At 29.9% G+C, this 23,171-nt stretch overlaps 1 protein-coding gene across 1 annotated transcript; it reads right to left on the bottom strand.

Annotated features, from left to right (window-relative positions):
• Positions 1 to 3,416: 3,416 nt before the first annotated feature.
• LOC102592295 (beta-phellandrene synthase (neryl-diphosphate-cyclizing), chloroplastic-like) lies at positions 3,417 to 21,476 on the bottom strand. The gene is given in 16 exon segments (XM_015315361.1): positions 3,417 to 3,707; positions 4,457 to 4,705; positions 6,790 to 6,931; positions 7,302 to 7,517; positions 7,836 to 7,934; positions 8,574 to 8,683; positions 9,104 to 9,318; positions 9,543 to 9,640; positions 10,024 to 10,144; positions 16,158 to 16,348; positions 16,621 to 16,804; positions 20,325 to 20,394; positions 20,396 to 20,452; positions 20,454 to 20,615; positions 21,110 to 21,168; positions 21,303 to 21,476. Coding segments are annotated over 16 exon segments (2,340 nt in total). The 5' UTR covers positions 21,379 to 21,476.
• Between the last annotated feature and the right edge of the window lie 1,695 nt (positions 21,477 to 23,171).

A 23,171-nucleotide genomic window follows, 5' to 3' on the forward strand; every position in this document is an offset into this window, starting at 1 on the left:
TCTTCTAATTTATTAAAAAATTAATGAGTTATATCAATTTTTTAAAAAAAACAGCAAGTAATTTGTAACACCGAAATTCAAAACAAAGGCAAAAAGATTTCCCTCCAAGTTATTTCCCTCTCATTATTTTCTGCCTAAATTAGCTCTCTTTTCCTATTTTAATAAGTCAAAATCCCTAAAAAAACTTTCCCCCGAAAGGAAGAAAATCAACCCACACGTCAGTTTCTCCTATATTTTAATATACATCCCAATTTCAACTTTTGTTTCCAAGTCACTGCAAAAATAAATTATATGAGTAACTTTTTTCTTTGCCTGCTTTTAAGTACATGATTTAACAAAGTAGTGTTTTGATTTGTGAGATTTCACCTTAGCCAAGTATATTCTTTTTTTTTTTTAATTTCCTTTTTTCTTTCACTTTCATAATAATTTTTTATTCAATGAGATGATATTATAGCCATGTTTTATTTCTAATTCCTCTTCATGTGGAGTATATATATATATATATATATATATATATATTGGTTCTGTTTATGATTGCTACAATTTTATTTCACTAGAATTTGATATTTTGGAAGGAAATTATTATTTTTATATGATGGATGATAGGACTATTCGTGATTATGATGGATTATCAGAATGTTTTGATGATTCAAATGTTATGAGCATGACTATTAATTATAAATTACATAAGGAAAATCTGTCCAAATTTACACATTACCAAAGAATTGTGATATTTTTATAAATACTTTTCTTGAGAAAAGTATTCTTAGGAATCATGTGTCAAAAGAGATTGCAAATATGAAAGAACATGAATCATCAAATTCAATAGGTATTCGTTATTAATATTGATCTTATTTTACTTTTATAGACACTTATATTTGATGTTATTTATATAGTTTTCTAAATGATGGTTGCAGCTCAAGGTTGACACTCAAAAGATTCTATAACCGTAAGTAATTTAAAATATATATATTTTTCCATATCATTAATTTAGTAAATAGTTGTTTTATTTTGAAAAGTTATACTAATAATTAAATTGAATATGTCATTGTTTTATTTTTAATTTTAACTGTTATTGCAGCTTGTGAAGGAGTGATGAAAGCATCAAAATAGACGTGATACGGATAATTATTTTCTCTTGTAAAAGAATATTGATGTGTTTGAGTAAAATGATGTTTCACTATTTTAGAAGACATTGTTGAATCTTTATTAAGTATTTTTTTAATACATTATATACAATAAACAATTTATTATATTTCGCACTATCTTTTATAAATTTTGTGTTAAATCTTATCTACATTATATGAATTAGTAGCTATAATTTTATTGAATTTACTGCAAAACATATATAATTGCCACGGAAATATTATTTATACACATTTTCATATCAAAATGAAGAACTTTTAGCTACAATTTATATCTTGTGATAATGAGGTGTGAAAATTTGGTTGTCAAATATTAAATTCGTAGGTATACATATGCTCCTATAATTGCCACGGATAAAGAACATGGCTAAAAAAATTACTTTTTCGTAGCAAATAATTTTTTATTAAGCTTCAATGCTATATATTTCATGGCTAAAGGTATGAATTCTTAGCTACAATATGAAAATATTTGTGGCAAATACATTGAGTTATAGCTATGAATTTTTATAATTCATAACTAAATATTATACTATTGCCACGAGATAAGTTACAGAACTATCTACAAAATTCAAATTTCTATGGCAAATAAATTAGATCTTTTGCTACAATACAACACCTTGTGGCTACTATATAAATATAGCTATAAATTTTATTTGTAGTGGCACAAGAGTAAGATAACTTGCCATAAGTTTATTTTTTGTGGCAGAAACTTGTTTCTATTGCAGCTACATACAATTTTTAATTTGTAGCTAAAAGTATAAATTCTTAGCCACAGACCATGTAAAGTTTGTAGCTAACTTTTAGCCACCCTACATCTTGCTACGGATGCTACGAAACAAAATAATGTAGCTAAAGTGTTTAGCTACGGAAATTTTTATATTTAGCTACAATGTGTTTTGTAGCTTTAAGTACATTTTCTTTTCTTGTAGTGGCAATACTTAACTTTCAACAAAGGCATAGACGTTTTGGTGGATACATATTGAAAACCATTGTTAGTTTTTAGACCTAGCCCCTTGTATGTCTTGTTTTATGTGTTTTAGACTACAACAAATAAAAAACTTTTCAGTAACTATTTAGTGGTAGTACTATAATTATCGCTATATATATATTTGTAACATCTCGCAACTCTACTCTTGTAATTCAAATCTTTCGTTGTAAGTATATAAGCTTGAACCGGGTATTGTCCTACTTGTTCTTATGTGTTAAGGTTCATTCCTATGTGTGAGAAGTGGTTTAGGGTCATAAGAGACCTTTAGTACTAAGTTGAGTTCAAAACCATCCTACCGACTAAGTTTTTCTCATTAGTTCATGCACGAGTCAACTTCAAACGACTATAGCTCTCAACATATAATGAATAGTGGCCATGACCTATCAAATTAAAGGCCTATGAGTCTTTTTTTGAATGCCCCCAAGGTTGTGTCAATAAGTGTTCGGAGTAAAAAGTTATGGAGGTTTTACCAAACTACTCCAATTAAGTTTTCAGAGTTTGACAACTACGAACTCCATTTACGGATCGTAAATTGAAGTACGGACCATAGCTTGGACTTGTATATAAAACAAACTTCAGAAACTGATTTTTCTGGTCTGACTTTCACGGACCCAATTATAGGTCGTAAATCCATCTACGGGCGGTAATTTGAACCCGTAAAATGAAGTTTAGAAACTTGTTTTTGGCCTGATTTTCACAGATCTTATTATGAATCGTAAACCCAACTACAAGCTGTAATTTGGGTTCATAGAATGGATTTTAGAAACTCAAAATTGCATCCTAACTTCTACGGATGGGATCTACAGTTCGTAGATCAAATCACGGGCCATAGATGACCCTCATTGAAGGTTTTTTTACAACTTTTTAATTGAGGTTGTTTTGGTATTTTCCCATCCGTCTTAAATCTAAGACACGACACTTTAACTTCTATTAGGGGAATAATATATATATTTCATCAAGTACTCAGTTTTTTTCCTTGTATACGCTCTTAAACCCCCCCCCCCCCTCCTAAACTCAGAAAAACAAACCACAAGAAAAGCAAAGCTAGGGTTTCGTTTTCAAAATTAAAGATAGACTTGTACGTTTGTATTATCTTTTCGAACAAACAATAAAGAGCAAAATATACTTTTAGATTTTTTATAATATTGAGGTATTAGATAATGATTTACCAAAAAAAAAAAAACACAAGTTTATAGAGATTTTTTATTATCGCGCGAAGTGCAAACAAGTTTACTAGTTGAAATAGAAGGAAAGAACAAAACTCATAAATTCAAAATGAGGGATTAATGATTGAGTGGTTTGTAAAAGACTTCATCAATGTGATTCTTCATTTCCTCTGGAAATCTATATTCATCACCATGTGAATAAGTGAAATAAGCCATTTTGCTTGTCCTCCCAAATATTTCTTTGCATAATTGAGGCAATTGGCTTCCCTTTTTTTGAACTAAAACCATTTTCAACAACTCCCTTCTATTACTTTCCAAGATTTCCTTTATCTTCATTATAGCTTCTTCCTCAGAGATATTTGTCATTAGTATTGTGACTAAATTTATTGAGCCCTCCTTTTGTTCTCTCTGTAGGAAAACATGTGGGAAACAATCCACCAATATTAATATATGTTTCAATATGTGGAGTACTAAAAAAGACATGTACTATAATGGAGGCATAGAAGATGTTATGAGTTCGGTAAAAATCAATAGTTTAGGTTCAATTTATGTCTTTATAACAATAATATAAATAATTTATTCAGAATTCAATAAGAAACAAAATCTATAAATTTAAAATTCTAAATTAGCATCTCATCACTCAGTAGTCTAAGGTTTTGTATTGACAAGTTGATTGTTTTGACATGAAAAGAAAATTTAACACTATAGGTGTGTTCGGTATAGAAGAAAATGACTTTTTTGCTGGAAGTAAGAAAAATATGTTTTCACAAGTGGTATTTTACATTGATTGATTGTCTCTTTTCTATCCTCCAACAAATCTAATCGTCTTTACTTCACCCCTAGCCCTCATCCCCACCACCCTACAGGCCCACATCCCCTACCTCTCATCGACCAACTCCACCTTAGCTTCCATAGAATTTATCTAAATGATATACAAATGTTTCTTTTAGGTAATATTATTTATTTAGTATAAAAAATAAGGAATTAATTTATTATTCTGGAAAACATTTTTCATACCCAACACACCCCTATATATATATATATCCAAGTGATAAGTTTTATTTTATATAATTGTATGATGATGCTTATCCAATATCACATGATGAAAATTATCTCTATGAGCCAAATTAATATTAAAAAAATACAAGAGTTGTTACCTTGGAAGCTTGTAAATCATTGAGGAGTCGCATGACTCTACCGCTACAATTCCATAAGCCATATATTTCATCACTTTCTAAAATATCCTTGGAGATTTTTATTCCAAGATAATATTGTGTTGTGAGAGAAATCAATCTTGAACCAAATGTTATAGAAGTAACATACAAATACTCTTCTATGCTTGGTATCGTCTTGCTTGTCCACCACTCTAGTCGTTCAATCAACATCCACTTCATCACTTCAAGCCACTATTAAAATTGTATGATCGTAGACACGGCGTTTAAGAAAATAAATTAGAAGCAATTGAAATAGTTTTTCTGATTCAATTTGTTTGTCTTAGTTAACTAGGTAGATAATTTTGTTGTTCATCCTGTATTCCTAAGATACTTAGAACAAAAACTTTGAAGAACTTGATAAGAAACAACAAAATTTAAAGAGTATTTTCAAAACTAGAAAATTAAAACTAGAAGAGAAAATAGAATTGGAAACAGATTAGGAACAGTATACAAAATATTTTTCTTAAAGAAGAAAATCGAGCCCACTGAATGCACAGTGTCCCCTTAAAGAAATTATTCCTCTCAACTACCCGAGGTTAATGGAATATATCCTCCCAGGATAGAATGATCTTACTCACTGGTGTATCGGTACCTAAAATCACGGTGTCAGCGAACTACTCAACTACAGTAAAGTACACTTAGAATACTAGATTTAGTAGTAGTAGAAGAAGTCCAGAAAATTGGCTCTCTTAAAATGAGAGGAAATCCCAATATTTATAGACAACAGAGGGTAGTGTGAAAAGGTTCTTATTGTTCCTTACCGGAAAGGTCACAACCCTTTGGAAAAGTCACAATCTTTTGGAAAGGTCATAATCTTTCATAAAAGTCACAACTTTTCATAAGAGAAAATACATAATTACCCCATCGAACTTATACCATTTTTTGAATTAGACACCTAAAGTTTGCGGGAGTCCTGTTACCCCAGGAAATCATTTTAAAGTAGCATATACACCCCCTTTTTCGGTCATTCCCAGTTGTAATAACGCATGTACAAATCACGCACCAACCCTAATCTATCACCTGTCATTCACTATTTAACTTTTAATTCTTTTCATTTTTGCCTTTAATTTTCTATTTTTATTTCTTTTCTTTTCTTTTTCGAATTTTTTCTCTTTTAAATTTCTACTTGGCCTTTGACTTCTCGAAATTGATTTTTTGAATTCCACCACCACAAATCATAGTGAAAACACTCCATCACTGCACTACTTAATCACTACTAAATCATTGACAAATAATCAAAATATGAAAGTTAGAAGTTCTATCAAACCAAAATTTAAATTATCATCTTCATCCCAAATCGCCTTCTTTATCTATTAGCATCACCATTTTCGATCTTTAATTTTTAGAAAAGAGAAAACTACTTGGTTAAGTTTAAAAAAGAAGAAGATAGAATCTAATAATATCGCATTTTAAAATATAAAATTTGAGCAAGAATGGTGGTTTTTAATTTTTGGCATGTTGAAAAAGCTTCTTAAAAGGCTATTAATGGTGATTTGGGGAAGATGAGAAGATGGGTCTAATTTATTAATTAAAAAATCAAATTAAAAATGCCACATGGTATTTTAACACTGGTTTGGGGCTGTAATATTACTCCTTCACGCGCTCAGTTTTCGTGAGAACACAATTGCAGTAAAAATGGCTGAAAAGGGTGTATTTATCATGAATATAAATAGTTTCGTGGGGTAATAGAACCCTCACAAATTTTAGGTGTCTACTTCAAAAAATGGTACAAGTTTGATGGGGTAATTATGTATTTTCTCTTTTCATAAAAGTCACAACTTTTCATAAAAATCACAACTCTTCATAAAAGTTGCAATTTTTCATAAAAGTCACAACTCTTCATAAAAGTCGAAACTCTTCAATTTTCATTCACACCTTTTAAAACCCAACAAATTTAAGACAGTAAAATTTTTTTTTGACTTTTGTGCAGTTAAAATTAAAGATGTGCTTATTATACCAAAATTAAAGATGTCACATGGAATGTTGAAATTAAAGAGTTCCAAATTAGAAAGAGACATTCTTTTTGTAAACACACTAAAAAGAAAAGTAAGAAAAACAAAAGTAAAAATGATTTTTGAATCTTGTGGTCATAAATTAAAAATATGCTTAATGTATCAAAATATCATTTAATTTTATGATCTTAAATATGATACGTTGAATGTGAAAATTAAAGACATGCAAAATTAGAAAAGAGATATTCTTTTTTAAATACAGTAAGACAAACAAATGTATAAAAAATAAAATTAAAGAGGGAAGTTAGAGAATAATTCTCTTACCAAATCAGTAAGGTGATTTTTGACAGATCGGCCTTGTTTAATTTCAGCAATTGTTGCAAGCTCCTCTATTGATTTGTAAAAAATTGAAAAGAAAACTTTAACCCTCTCAGAATTATAACCTACACTTGCATAGTCATCCCACCTGTAAATAATAATCGATAAACTTTTAAGTGTTGAAACTAATTTTATGAATACACAATTATGTGATTGGATAAAAATATTGAAACTGTTAATAAGTACTCCATTTGATATGTTTAATTAAAAAATGCTGATAAGCTATATTTTATTTTATTTTTAGAATAACTAAAATACCCTTACAATTTAATTTATTTTTTTTTAAAAAAAAAGAGGAACGATGAATACAATGTAAAGAGGAAGTTAAAAGAGTTTTGTTTCAAGAAAAATATCTTAAGTATTTTGGTGCTTAATTACCAAACACATAAATAAGCTTTAAAAAGGCTTATAAGTCAAACTAAGTCAGTTTGACGAGCTTATAACTTCATAAGAAATACCTTTCTACTAATTCAATGATGTTGAGCAATTCATCTTCAGATGCAAAACTCTCGAAAAGATCATCGACAACAGTCAGGAGCATGACGTATTTCGCGTACATGAGACGAGCATCGGAGAATTCAATGTCGGTGACAATAGCAACACAAATTAAGTAACTAGTATATATTAATTGTTCTGAAAGTCCGAGTTGGTCCAATCTACAATCTTCAAACCACCTACATTCGTATACATGAAGATGTTTGACTTCACATGAAGTTTAAGAAGGGAAAAAAAAATTCATCGTCATGGTGGTAGTTTTCTTACCTAAGAAGGTTAAGGCCACAATGAAGATGGATAAATAAGCCTTAATTAGGATTTGATTAGGTAAAAATGAGTTTTGAAATTTATGGTATCAAATAAATTATAAATATCTGTGTAATTATAAATTATTTTATTAAAAGTAAAATAGAAAATTTAAGTTAAGTTGTCACTAAATATAAAAAAAAATTGTCATTTTTTAAACGGACTAAAAAGAAAAAAGTGTCAATAGATACCTCTTGAGTTGTTGAAGTTCTTCTCGGTGTTGAGCTTGGCATAATTCAAAGTCATGTATTGAAAATATTAACAAGTCCTTATTGTTAATGTTGGGTGACCTAATAGAGAGAAAGACTTAAATTAGAACTTGCGGGACATAATATATAAATGCGTTTTTTAATTCGGCTTTAACTGATATTTATGTCGTTCAACTTTGTGTGCACACATGAACTTAAACTTGTATAAAATTGAACAAATAAACAAATGTGTCCTATATGATAGTTAGTATGAGATACACTCAAGATGATTTGTATTATGTCATGTAGGGGCGCATATTCAACCTTGATCGCAACTTGATTGGAATCTTGGATTGTGCTTGTTGTCTAGCCAGCCTATTTTTGTAGCTCTTATCATTGAAAACTTCTTTAATTGATTGCAAAAACTTCAAACCTCACATCTAAGGGGTTTGTCCACTTAATTTTGATCTAATCCGTCCAGTTGACACATCTAATCTCATATCTTATCCCGACATCTATAGAGTACCTATTGTTTATTTTTTATATTATAAAGTTACATCGAGTATATGATACCAACTCAATAAATACATGACACAAGTTAGTTATATATACACATTATTATCATGAAATTATTGATTAATACTCCATATATTCTTTCCTTAATTTATCACTTCACTACAATGATTTAACATAAATAGAAATTAAAATGAATTTACAAGTGATAATGATAGATAATCATACCTATAAGCCGCTTTTAAGATTTTAAAATTGTTCTCTTCGTATGACTTGATATACCTTCTATATTCTGTTCGATCATATGTGGTATAAAACTTCCTCAAAGCAAGTTCCACCTAATATTTCAAAAATTAGGAATAAAAGAAAAATATAGTTCGATACATAAAATATCTTGTATTTATATATAATTCAAGGAAGTATCGCACCTTAAGAAATGAGATTTAGAATATTATAAAATTATTCTTTGTAACGAAAAAAATAACTTTAACTACTATTTATATCATCGTCACTACTACTCTTGATCATGTGGTGGTACCAAATACTATCTTTGTATACTTCGTAAGTTATAATTTCAACATCTCATTCTATCAACAATCCTAATGACATGATATTTTTAAAATCATAAGTTTCAGAAAATATTCTTTATTGTACATGTAAGCCTTTAGTTTATATAAACTATAGGATTCAAAAGTTATATATTTTTACGTTCCCAAACTTTATACACGATATAAATTAAGATACACAAAATAAAATACCTCCTTCTTTGACATCCTATCGATGAAGCCATTGTTTAAGAGATTTTGCTCCATAAAAGTTGTTGTCCAATTGTTAATTTTATCCAAAATGTCATCTTTCTCATGATCAATAGCCAATTGTGATGCTTTATGGAGTTCGAGAATTTCAACATGACTTGTATATTTCCCACTTGTTGCAAAGAAATGTTCTTCAACCACAAATTCTGCTAGTTCATCTGCAAATTAATTGAATTCATTAGAAGGCAAACTACTTTGTTGTCGGAGTTTTTAGGGTTTAATTTCTCAGATGGTATAACTCAGCTAATATTATAGTTATTATCTCAGAACGTCATATGTTTTCTTGATTTCAATTTTCTTCAACAACAAAATTGATTTTCTGAGAAAATAATTATTAGTAAGTGATCATCTGAAAAATCGACTCGAGTTTTTAGTAACAAACCTGAGGAGACATCATAGTTGCTCATCCTTAGAAGTCGAAAAGCCATGGCACAATGGGTGACATTTGAGAAAATTTCTTCATTCTTTTGTTGCCATAGCCTATAAATAATTGACACTATTATATACTATAGGCTTAACAAAATCGTAAAGGTGAAATACCTAGATAACCCCTTAAACTTAGCATAATTTACAATCTAGACATTTTAACTTTTCTACTGATCAGATAAACATTTTAACTTAATAAAAGCGTATCTTTTGATGGCCTGGCAAATAATGTGTATCAAAGGCATTTTTGCGTATACTCTCTTCTCTCTATGAACATGCGCATTCGCAATATACATTTTTTGTCAAGTTAAAATATCTCTTTGATCACGACAAAATCAACATCATGTATCTATTAACTTATACTATCAAGTTTAAGGGGTTATCTAAATATTTAGTCAATTATAAAATATGATTGAGATTAATTATATTTAATTTACCTGTATATTTCATCTAGAACTTCCTTTATTTCTGATTTAAAATGCCGATGTACTCCAAGATTTTGAAGTGTATCAACCAAGCAAAGCAATGAATGTATCTTTGTTGGATACATAGTGGGAACTATGGGAACATAAAGGGCCAAAAAAAAAAATGTTAGAAAGAAAAAAACAAGATTATTAATTATATATTAATTATTAAACCATTAAAATAAGCAAGACATTTATTTTTAAACCATACAATCTTTTAATTTTGTTTTTGTCTTTGGATTTATAACTGTCAGAAAATACAATTATCCCTCATTAATCAAGTAAAACCTCATAGAAAGTAAATAATGTCATATTGCCTTAAATAAATCTGTGAAATAAATCTGTCAAATGGGTCGGGTCATTTCATACGGAAAACATCAAAGAATTTTCTTGAAAATTCTACAAGATGCATTCATTCTTCCAATCACATAATTAATAAGGGGTTCAAAATTTGAAGAAGCAAATACACGAATTAATCCAAGGAATTCGACATCTACTATATAAACATAAAAAAATAATTTTAACCATGTATAAATAACAATATTTTTTCGCTGAAGGGGGTTTGAATGTGTTGGGTTTTGGGTCTTTTTTCCATCCTATGTGAATAGATAAAAATCCAAGGTTTTAGGTCTTACTAATTTAGCCCAAATTTGACTATTCCACTTTTGCCCATAAGCCCAACATTATGGTGCATATGTTAGACTTTCTTTTAGGTCTTATTTTACAGATATCAAAAGAGATTGAGAGCAGTCATATAAAGAGAAGTGAGAAAGTGAACTCACACAAGCCCTAGCAGCCAATTTCAAATCGCGATTCCCGCTTTGTTTTTTACCTGATTATGCTGATTTTTGGACAGCTTGTTCCTTTCAACTTAATCTATGATTGGGAACTGAGAGGGGGTGATTTGGAGTCCTGTAGCTCCATATTTTTTATCGTGAAGAGTAGCTATGATTTGTTGTTTTTGCTCCTTTTTATTTCTCTATTTTTGGTACTATCTTGTAGTTGTGTTGCTCATTGTTTGGCATTTTATTGGTGACCATTTTTTAGAACACTTTTGTAACTCTTGTTGATTATAGTGGAGCTTTGGCCTTGTGGTTTTTACTCTTCACACCGAAAATGTTTTCCATGTTAAACTTTGGTGTCTCATGTGTTGATTTATTTTTCTTGCTTGGTTGATTTGTTTGCTGCCCAAACAGTGTTTTATTCTTAAATTATTTTGTCTTATCTTGGTTCAAATAGAAGGGTAAGTTTTGACTTGGATTTTCTTTCGCTATTGCCCTGTCGTGCACATTTATTTTGTGTTTGTCTTTCCTAACAAAGTGGTATCAGAGCATTGGGTTGTTGTTGATTATCTGTTTGAATGATGGGGTCAAATATGAGCAAGATGGTTTGTTTGAATGGTAGTAATTATCATACTTGGAAAGGCAAGATAAAAGATCTTCTATTTGTTAAGAAGATGCATCTACATGTGTTTGCTTCTAATAAACCCGAATCTATGAATAATGAGGATTGGAAATTTGAGCATCTATAAGTTTGTGGCTATATCAAACAATGAGTTGAAGATAATGTGAGAAATCACATTGTTTGCTTGAGACACTTTATACTTCGAAGACTGACAATAATAAGTTGTTTCTTTTGAAACAATTGATGAACATCAGGTATAAAAAAGACACTCCTATTTCTCATCATATTAATGATTTTCAGGGTGTTCTTGACCAATTATCCGGAATGGGTGTAAAATTCGATGAAGAAATACAGGGACTATGGCATCTTAATACTCTGCCAGACTCTTTTGAAACTCTTCGAGTTTGTTTGACTAATTATGCTCTCAGTGGTGTTGTGACCATGAAATATTCTAAGAATGGTGTCTTGAATGAAGAGATGAGAAGAAGATCGCAAGGCTCATCTTCTTCAACTTCACACCGATGTTTTGGTTACTAAAGACAGAGAGAAGCAAATTTAGAGGTCACAATGACAGAGATAAAAGTAGAGGAAAGTCAAAGTCCAGATTCAAGAATGTTACATGTGACTATTGCCACAAGAATGGGCATATCAAGAAATATTGTTTCATATATAAGAGATATGAAACAACAAAATAAAGAAGGCGATAAGGAAAATTGTGTTGCTGTTGTTGCTAACGATGACCTTCTTGTTTCTTTTGATGTAAATGTCGTCAATCTTGTTTGCGATGAGTCTAGCCGGTTTGTGGATTCTGGTGCTAATTCTCATGTCATGCCCAGGAAAGAATTATTTTCTTTTTATACTCCAGGTAATTTTGGAATGTTGAAAATGAGCAATAATCATGAAGTTGGAGTTCTTGGTATTAGGACTGTTTGTTCGGAAAGTAATAGTGGCTCCAAACTAGTTCTCAATAATGTCAAACATGCTCCAAATGTTCGCTTGAATTTGATTTCTGTTGGATACCTTAATGATGAGGGTTATGTTAATACCCTTGGTGCTAGCCAGTGAAAGCTTACTAGAGGTTCAATGGTTGTAGTCTGTGGTGACAAGTTGTCTAACTTGTATGTTTTTCATGGCTCCATTTTCAGAGGCTCAGTAAATGTGGTGGAGAATGATACTTTATCATTGTTATGGCATAGAAGACTGAGTCATATGAGCGAGAATGGGATGAAAAATTTGGCTAAGAAGAATTTACTTTCTAGAGTGAAACAAGAAAAGTTGAACAAGTGTGTTCATTGCATAGCCGGTAAACAGAAAAAAGTTTCTTTTCAGAGTCATCCGCCTTCAAGAAAGCTCGATTTGCTGGAGTTGGTACATTATGATTTGTGTGGTCCTTTTAAGGTAAAGTCTCATGGTGGTGCACTTTACTTTGTGACTTTCTCGTACACTCTGGGTATTTTTTTTAAAGTCCAAGGATCAGGTACTTCTTGTGTTCATGAATATTCAGGCCTTGGTTGAGAGACAAACATGGAAGAAATTAAAATGTATCCGTCCTGATAATGGTGGTGAGTATATTGATTCTTTTGATAGATATTGTAGAGAGCAGGGTATTCGGCATCAGAAAACTCCTCCAAAGACTCCTCAACTAAATGGTTTAGCGGAGAGGATAAATAGAAATCTTGTTGAGAAGGTTAGATGTATGCTTTCATCTGCTAAGCTGCCAGATTCTTTTTTGGTAGAAACAATTAATATTGCTGCCTATGTTATCAATTTATCTCCTACTGTTGCTTTGAATAGTGAAGTTCCTGACAGAGTTTGGTTTTCTTATGATCCTTTTAAAGTTTTTTGGTGTAAAGCCTTTGTGCATGTTCCTAAGGATGAGAGGTCAAAGTTGGATGTTAAAATTAGGCAATGTATCTTTGTTGGTTATGGTCATGATGAATTCAGCTATCGTTTCTTTGATCCAGTTGAGAAGAAACTTTTTAGAAGCCGTGATGTTGTGTTCTTTGAAGACCAAAAAATTGAAGATCTTGACAAAGTTGAGAAAGTTTATTCTCAGAACAGTGAGAGCCTAGTTGATGTTGATCCAATACCTTTAACTATTACACCAGATGAAAATCTTCAAAATGATGAAAATCAAGTTGATATTGAAGATGGTGATCATATTCAGAATGACCAATATGGCATTGATGCTCCAGCGCAAGACGATGTAGTTTGTCAACAACCAACTATTATTGATACTCTAGATAGTTCTCTTAGAAGATCTACTAGAGAGAAAATACCTTCATCTCGTTATTCTCCCAATGATTATGTACTCTTGACTGACCGGAGAGAACCAGAGAGTCTTGATGAGGCCATGAAAGTGAAGAAAAAGAAAGGTGGTTTGATGATATGGAGGATGAAATGAAGTCTCTACATGATAATCATACCTTTGATTTGGTTATGTTACCTAAAGATCAAAATCTTTAAAAAACAGGTAGATTTTTAGTGTGAAACATGAAGATGGTAACTCAGTTCCACGGTACAAAGCTAGATTAGTTGTGGAGGGTTTTAACCAGAAAAAGGGAATTGATTTTGATGAGATATTTTCTCCAGTTGTGAAGATGTCATCCATCCGTGTGGTTCTAGGCTTAGCTGCAAGTATGGACTTCGAGGTTGAACAGATGGATGCTAAAACTAATTTTCTCCATGGTGACTCACATGCAATGGTACATGAAGTTTGGTTCTTTTATGAATCAGCAGGGCTTCAAGAAGACTTATTCAGACTATTGTGTTTTTGTGCAAACATTCTCTGATGGTGACTTCATTATCGTTTTGTTTTATGTTGATGACATGCTTGTTGTTGGTCATAATGCTCGAAGGATTAAAAAGTTAAAGCAAGATTTGAATAAGTCTTTTGCTATGAAAGACTTGGAACCAGCAAGACAGACTCTTGGCATGCAGATTGTTCGTGATAGAGATGCCAAGAGATTGTGGTTGTCACAAGAGAAGTACATTCAATAAGTACTTCGTAAATTTAACATGAACAAAGCTAAGGTTGTCAGTACACTTTTAGCTATGCACTTCAAATTGAGTACTAAGCTTTGTCCTTCCAGTGACGGTGAGAAGGAAGATATGAAGAAAGTTCCTTATGCTTCAGTTGTTAGTAGTTTCATTTATGCAATGGTGTGTACAAGACCAAATATTGCTCATGTTGTTGGTATTGTTAGCCATTTTCTTTTTAATTTGGGAAGAGATCATTGAAATGTTGTATAGTGGATTATGAGATATCTTTGCGGCACTTCTAGTCTGATTTTGTATTTTGGCATAGGAAAGCCTATTCTTTGTGGTTATACTGATTCAGACATGGCCGGTGATGTTGGTACTCGTAAGTCTACTTCAGGCTACTTGATTACTTTTACAGGGGGAGTTGTGTCTTGGCAATCTAGATTGTAAAAATGTGTTGCTTTATCTACTACAGAGGCTGAGCTTATTGTAGCAGTTGAAGCTTGCAAAGAGTTAATTTGGATGAAGAGATTTTTGGGGGGACTTGGTTGTGCTCAAGAGAGGTATGTGCTTTATTGCGACAGTCAAAGTGCTATTCATCTTGGCAAGAATTCTACATTTCATGGTCGGTCTAAACACACTGATGTGAAGTATCATTGGATTCGAGATGTGTTGGATTCTAAGTTGCTTGAATTTGAGAAAATTCATACCAATGATAATGGTTCTGACATGATGACTAAAGTTTTGCCAAGAGGGAAGTTTGAAGAATGTTGCATGATCGCGGAATGGTGGTTTCCTCCACATAGTTGGTAGGGGGAGAATTGTTGGGTTTTGGGCCTTTTTCCCTTCTTATGTGGATAAATAAAAGTCCAAGGTTTTGGGTCTTCCTTCATTTCCTTTGTGGATAAATTTAGCCCAAATTTGACTAGCTCACTTTTGCCCATAAGCCCAATATTATGGTGCATATATAAAACTTTCTTTTAGGTCCTATTTTAGAGACATCACAAGAGATTGAGAGCAGCCATATAGAGAGAAAACTGAAAAAGTGCAGATTTTCGCACAATCCCTAGCAGCCAATTTCAAATTGCAATTTCCGCTTTGTTTCTCATCTGATTGAGCTAATTTTTGGATAACTTGTTCCTTTCAACTTAATCTTTGATTGAGAACTAAGAGAGGGTGATTTGGAGTCCTGTAGCTCCAGATTTTTGTTCGTGAACAGTAGCTGCGATTTGGTGTTTTTGTTCCTTTTATTTCTCTATTTTTTGTGCTATCTTGTAGTTGTGTTGCTCATTGTTTGGCACTTTGTTGGTGACCATTTTGGAGAACACTTTTGTAACTCTTGTTGATTATAGTGGAGCTTTGGCCTTGTGGTTTTTACTCTTCACACCCAAACAGTGTTTATTCTTGCATTATTTTGTCTTCTCTTGATTCAAATAGAAGGGAAAGTTTTGACTTGGATTTTCTTCCCCTATTGCCCTATTGTGCACATTTATTTTGTGCTTGCCTTTTCCAACAGGATGAACCTCTAACAGTAGGCTAGCTCCGCCCCTCCGTAAGATAGTTGGGCCAGTTAAAGTCCTGAACCTCATAGATCGGCCCATGTTCTAGCTTAGGGTCGGAAAAAGACATTTTTTTAAAATGAAAATAAAACAAATAAATTGAAACAAATAGAGTGATTTTTCATATGCATAAAAAAATGCTATATTGATCATGGTACGTACCCCAATTTTTGTGTTTTTGCAAGATTGAATTAAGGTATTCATAGCATTTTTTATCATGTTGATGATAAATCAAGGCAGCTGCAGTAGTGGCTGGTGAATCAAATAATGAACCATTTTGTCTTTGATGTAACTTTATTATCTCCTTCCAATCACATAATTCACCAAGTCCTTCACCCATATATTCATCATTCCTAGTGAAATTATTTGGTAAATGTTTAGATATATATAGTCAGAAAATAAGTGTATAAAGGTGTGTTCGATGGGAAGAAAAATATTTTTTAGAAAAATAAAATGATATATTTTTTTGTATTTGATACGTAAGTAAAAAAAAATATTTGTATATAATTTAGAAAAATATTATGAGAGATGAAGGTGTGGGGTAGTGAGGTGGGAAGAAAAATATTTTTCCTCTATGCCGAACTCATAAAATTAATTTTTTTTTAAAGTAATACGAAATATGTACCTTTTAATTGTTGAATCTCTTTTGCAATTCACCAAATTTACAATAATATCAAGATCCAAAGGCAAATTTAAGTTTAATTTCTCTGCAAATTTGATCATACTAGAAAATATAATTTCAAATCCTAGAGGTGAAATTTGATCCTTGTTATCTACTGCCCAACCATACGTTTCAATGAAGCCAAGACCTGAAAGAAAATGAAGTAACTCTTCAAGTATATAATAAAACTAGTGAACTTATCCGCGCTTCGCACGGAGAAATAAATTATATCACCCGTCTTTTTTATGATATAATTTTTACTTTATTTAAAAATTAATTTTGGCTATGAAAAATTCAAATTAAACCTCCATGTTTAAAATTTCAAATAAAATGTTATTTGTCTCATTTGTGAAAAAAAATATAACAAAACACAACTCTAATTTTAAAATTTTCTAGTGAAATGAAAAATATTTAATTTCTAATTATATATGGTCAGATGCCCACCAAATTCATGGTTTATTTTTTTTTTCTTTTTAATACTCGAATATTAAAATCATCAAAAAATATAATCAATTTTATTTTCAATATTTCTTTCAAACGTATGATCTAAATAGAAGAAATTATAATATACATAAAAGTCTTTTTCAAAACTTAAGTTTTCAAATTCTAAACCAAAAGTTACATAAACACATTATATATTTTTTGTTTTAAGTAAATATGAAAAAATACGTATAAAAATAGCTTGTTAGCAGACCTTTGACTATATATTTCTTCACTAAGTTATCTATTTATTTAATTAGTCTTTGCTACTCAAGAAGTAATTAAATGAAAACATGATATCAAGAAATTTCTTTAAAAACACATCTCATTGTATCGTAAAAAAAAGAAGAATATAAACACAAAAATAAATTTCATCCGTTTTTCTACTAAATACATTTTTTTGTGAAATGTTGATCTTCGTTTGGTGAGTAGGTATAAATATAATGGTATTCAAAAAAAATTTAATCAAGTTATGAAGTTTTTTAAGTTTTCAAGATTCATAAATGCATAAAGTAATACTAAAAAGAAAATAATATGTTCAATCTATTTGAAAATTTATAGAAAAGGCTAACGGGCAAGATATATATATATATATGCCTCATTAACGCTTAACTTTTTCCTTCCAAAGACAATAGAAACATTACATATCTTAATGAGTGTGGAGCAATGAAAAAACATTTAAGTCTTACAAAATATAACTATTCTAACAATTTCTATAATCATACTTAAATACCATGAACTAAGAAAACTCATATGCATGAAAGTCCGTTTCTTCTTCTTTTCTCTCTCAATTGAGTTTTATAGCGAATTATGATTCTTCTAGATATTTAATTAGTTGAAATGTGAGTGTCATATATTTGTGGTGATTTTTTTTTCTTTTTCTTGTGTATATATTTTTTTATTTTTAAAAATTAATTTTCTTAAGCACTTTTAGTCTTTCAGTGAAAATGTACTATATTGATTTAAGGAAATTATTTGCAGGCAAACAATAATAAATCTAAAGGTAGATATTTCAAGTATTTTTCTTTTGAATATTTTTTGTGATCATATCATATAATTTTTAAGAATTTAATTGAGAATTTTCATTCATTAAAATATTAAACTTGATTGAAATATTCAATGCATTAATTTGTAAGACTATAATTCCGATTATATGTGAATGAATTGTTTCACAAGAACAAAAAGGACATCACAATAGATATTTTTTAAACAAAGATCTAATAATATGAGGAAAAACTATATATAAAAAATTAAATTACTTCTACAATTATATATTATACTAAAGCTAAAAATGCATAACAACTTAATTTCCCTTTGCGTCACTACATGATATTTTTTATTTATACTATACTAAAGCAAAAAATGCATAACAACTGAACTTCCCTTTGTGTCAATACATGTTATTTTTGATTGATTTGAAGAATTTTATTCCTTAGAACGAATATGATATACGTCAAACCTCAATGTTTGATTATTATACAAAGAGATCAATGAATATTGAAATGAAATTAATCTAAAAATAAATATATGAATAAAATATATAAAGAAGACAAAATATATCAAAAGATGTGAAGGTAGGCATACAAGTATCTTAAGATAGGCATACAAGTATCAGTACATTTATTTTTGTTGTAAGGTAAATACAATAAGATATAACATTTTAACTTTTACTAAGAATGAAAATATATAGTAAAACAAAACTAAAAAGAGTAATAAAGTGAGAAAATAGACAAGAAATGTAGAGAGACAAGAGAGAATTTTCTTATTCTTCCAAGTATATTCAAGTGTTTTCTAAATCTTCAAGTGCATAACACATACTCAAGACCTCTATTTATATTGTTTAAGAGGCATACAAAGAGATAGCAATAAACATGATATTAATTATTGAGAATGTGGGGAATTTAAAGGGTGTGGAAGATGAATGAGGAGATGGTCGAGGTGTGAGTATTATTACACATAATGGTGAAATTATATCTTGAATTATGGACATCCACATTAATATGATATATTACAACAAAACATTAATTATATACAAATAATAATTATATTAAAAATGAGGAGAAAAATTAAAAAATGTCCAAAAAAAGGAGAAAAAAAATTTAGGAATGGAGGCCATAGAGAGGTGTCACATCACCTTGTCTATGTTTCTCCTTTATATATGATTTATTTTGGAAATTTTTAAATAATATACCGTCCAACATAATATATTATAAATTATATTTTTAGTTTATACCTGCATATATTACCAAAAGTAAAGAATTTTGCTGTAATAATATAATATGAGTATTTATAATCAACACTTTATATGAATATTATTAAAGAATTTAGTGACTATAAATATAAAGACATTAACTCAATTACTATTAAATATTTTATGGTAATAAAATGGTCACTAAAAGAAAAAATTTAGTGGATTACCACTATATCTCTATTACTATAATAATAATAAAAAATTTAAAACGGCTCTCCCTAGCGACAGGTATTTTGTTTTGTTATTTTTTTGACAAGAAGGAAAGGACACATAAAATTCAATTATTCTTTCGCAAAAAGCACGCTATTCAAAAAAGCATCACGAGTATTATTTTCTGTTCAAAATATTTTTCCATTTTTAATTCATTTTAATTATCGTACTTATTAAAAATTGATCAAGATGATTATTATTTTAAAATATGAAAATATAATTAATTACCCTCTTAAACCATTTTATTTGTCACATTTTTTATTTAAACGTCTCCTTAAAAAATGTGTTCTGATTAATCATTATTTCCCTGTTAATTATCTTCAATTATTTAAAATGTTAATAATTTCTATTCAATAAATATTTTTTTATAGCTTTAATCTCTCTTCAATAAGAGAATTAAATATTAGTAACCACAATATTAAAATATGTGTATATACTTTTCATTTATGGAAATAATGTATTCATTTATGTTTTGATTTTTTAAAATTACAACTATTTTGGGTCATTTATTTTTAGTAAAAACAACAAATTATAAAGTGATCAGGAGGGAGTACTACTAGTTTTCACCTTTACTCTTACTCTATTAAATTGAGATCAAGATTAAATAATGATAATTTAGTTTAGTTAATATCTTCTTAAAAAATATGTAGAAATAAATATGACAAATAAAAATGAACTAGAGGGAATAACATAGTAGTGATGACTTGAACAAATAAAATCCATTTACCTCTTTTGATTTGCTCATCTCCAACTCTCCATTTGCTTAGTGCAAGCAAACATGCAAGAGTGGAAGAAAGTAGAGTCCTTGAGAAGCAATGGATGGCTAGGTTTTAGTCCCCAAGATCCATCTTCTCTTTTGATTTTCAATAATCCAATCCAAACATTGTGGAAAACATGGCTCATTTAGTGAATGTTTTGAAGGGACCATAGCTACCCATGCTGTGTCATAGGAAGAAGGAGATAACTCTACTTTCCCAAAAGTTTCCCTTATTCTCTCCCTTGCAGCTTCAAAACCATCCTACAACGAAAAATATATTCAGTGTAATTTTAGAAGTAAGATGGAAAAGATATAGTGTGTACGTTTGACTTTACCTCTAGTTTTGAGATATAGGGAGGTTGTTTCTAATGGACTGTCAGACCAAATTAAAGTAGTTCGAAAAAAAGAAAACAATGGAAGAAAAGAAGTCTAACACAAAATGATGTTAAAAGAATGACAAAGTGTACTAAAAAAGAAACAGTCACTGTGACAAAATAATGGAAGTGCAAGAAATACTATGTAATAACAAGAATCTCCTCACTAATGCCTTAATACTAACTTTATTTTGAGTTTGATCATTCGAATCAAATAGTTTTGTCTTAGATTTTATATTTGTTAAAAAAAATCAAAAAATAAGTATAAATAATAAATTTCAAACAAAATAGATTATTCACAATGTGGTAGAGAATTTCCAACCAGAATTCATAAAGTTAAAATCATGGATCAGTTTTTGAAAGGTGCATGAAGCAACTTACCATTGATGGAGTGGTACTGTGGCTGCATCTTACTCTACATGATCTCTGGAAAATTGCATCTTCTTTCAACAATGATGCAAAGAAAAGGAAAAAAGGTAAACTAAAGTTAATTAGGGCATGGTGTCACAAAAGATAATTAAATTTGACTTACGTAAATGCTACTTCTTGCAATGATCAAAACTATGTGTCTTACTGGATGAAATTGTTTTCCCATTTCCTAGTTTATGATGAGAAAGGGTTATGATTGTGCTTCTATAGCCAACTATCATCCTTGAATATTGTGTGTTGTTTTTGGGAGTGGAGGGGTCAAAAATGAAGAAATTTCTTTAGTTAGCTACCACATTAATGGAGGTGAGGGTCATTTGCATTTTTCTCGTATTTTGTGTTTGTCTTTGATTTTTATTCCTCATTATAAATATTTTTTTAGCGGAGAGAAGTATTGAAAACATTTCTGAACTTAGTGCAAATTATTAGTTTCGTCCCTCAACTATTGATAGCCTTAAAAACAAGGAAAAATTGTATAAAATAACAAACTATTAATTCAAATTAAATGTTATAACCACAATTTGATTTAATTGTAACCCGTAGCAAACAATTGTCATTCGCCTCTTTCCCTGAATTTCTCGCTCGCCACTCCCCATTTCTCGCTACCAGTCTCTCCCTCGCCTCTCTCACTTTATACAAACACAAATGTACAAATTACGTTTGTGTTTGTATAAAGCGAGAGAAAACTCCCCCAGAGAATCTCGCTCGTCACTCTCCCAGATCTCGCTCACCTCTCTCACTTTATACAAACACAAATGTATAAATTGCGTTTGTGTTTGTATAAAGCGAGAGAAAATTATATATACAAATACAAATAAACTTATTTTCGTCCTATACACTTATAATTATACAAATACATATCTTCCCCTGCCCAGTTTTCTTTTGTCTTTCTCTCTTTCTCGCTTTATACAAACAGAGATTATGCAATTGCTCGTTTTATACAAATAAAGATTATACAATTCATTCTTTTGTATATGTATATCGAAATATACATATTAATAGCCATAGCAAATATAAAGTTTATTATGGAGCGCAATTATACAAACTATAGACTATAGCTATAGCATACAAATATGATTTTTATGTTTGCTAAACCTAAAATTTACTCTAAAATAGGAGCGTGAGACTCTTAATAAAATGCCAAAAGAAGTGTTGAAAACACCCCTAAAGTTGGCGAAAATTGGAACTGTATTTCACTGATGTGGCAAGATCAAGGGTGTGTTTAAGTTCAATTAGTCAAGTAGAGAGTGTTTTTAATGTTGTCAATAATTCGGAGACAAACCTAATAATTCACACCAAATTTAGAGCTATTTTTAAATACTTTTCTCTTTATATTATAATATCTCACTTTGATATAAACTTGATGTGTAATTAAATGTAAAATTGCACGTTTTGGCCTATAAATGACTAGTCTTTAATTTTATTTGTCAATCATTGCAGCATATCTTATTTCAAAGCAGAAAAAGTATATGAGCATTATTACTCTTTGATTCATGTGGACATCATACCTTTTTGTTAGAAAATGTTTCACCTTTTATAATGTACTAGTATACGTATTCGCGCGTTGCGCGGCTTTATATGAATTTATGATTAATTTAATTTCATGAAACTTCAAATAGTTGAAATATTTTTACATATTTGTCCTTTATTATTTTTATGTTGTATTGATATATTAATATATATTTTTATATTAATAATTTATTAGTTAAAAAGATTTCACATGTAAGATAAAATATCATAAGATTAAATGACATGTTAATATATTTTGCATATATATTTTTTTTTAAATTCAAAAGATTCAACATATTCTTTACATTCTTAAATTTGTGTCAAACGATAATAAAAAAGTAATTTAAAATAGAGTCAATATAAAATAATGTCATAATAATAGAAACATGTACATGATATATACATTTTTTATTAATCATTGAAAATAATTAATTAATTAGTTTGTTATATTATTTTTTAAAACATTAATTTAATCTCTTAAACTTTCGCAGAAGAAAATAATAATTTA

The sequence above is a fragment of the Solanum tuberosum genome, unplaced genomic scaffold (assembly GCF_000226075.1).
Source record: "Solanum tuberosum cultivar DM 1-3 516 R44 unplaced genomic scaffold, SolTub_3.0 scf00361, whole genome shotgun sequence".
Taxonomy (NCBI): domain Eukaryota; kingdom Viridiplantae; phylum Streptophyta; class Magnoliopsida; order Solanales; family Solanaceae; genus Solanum; species Solanum tuberosum.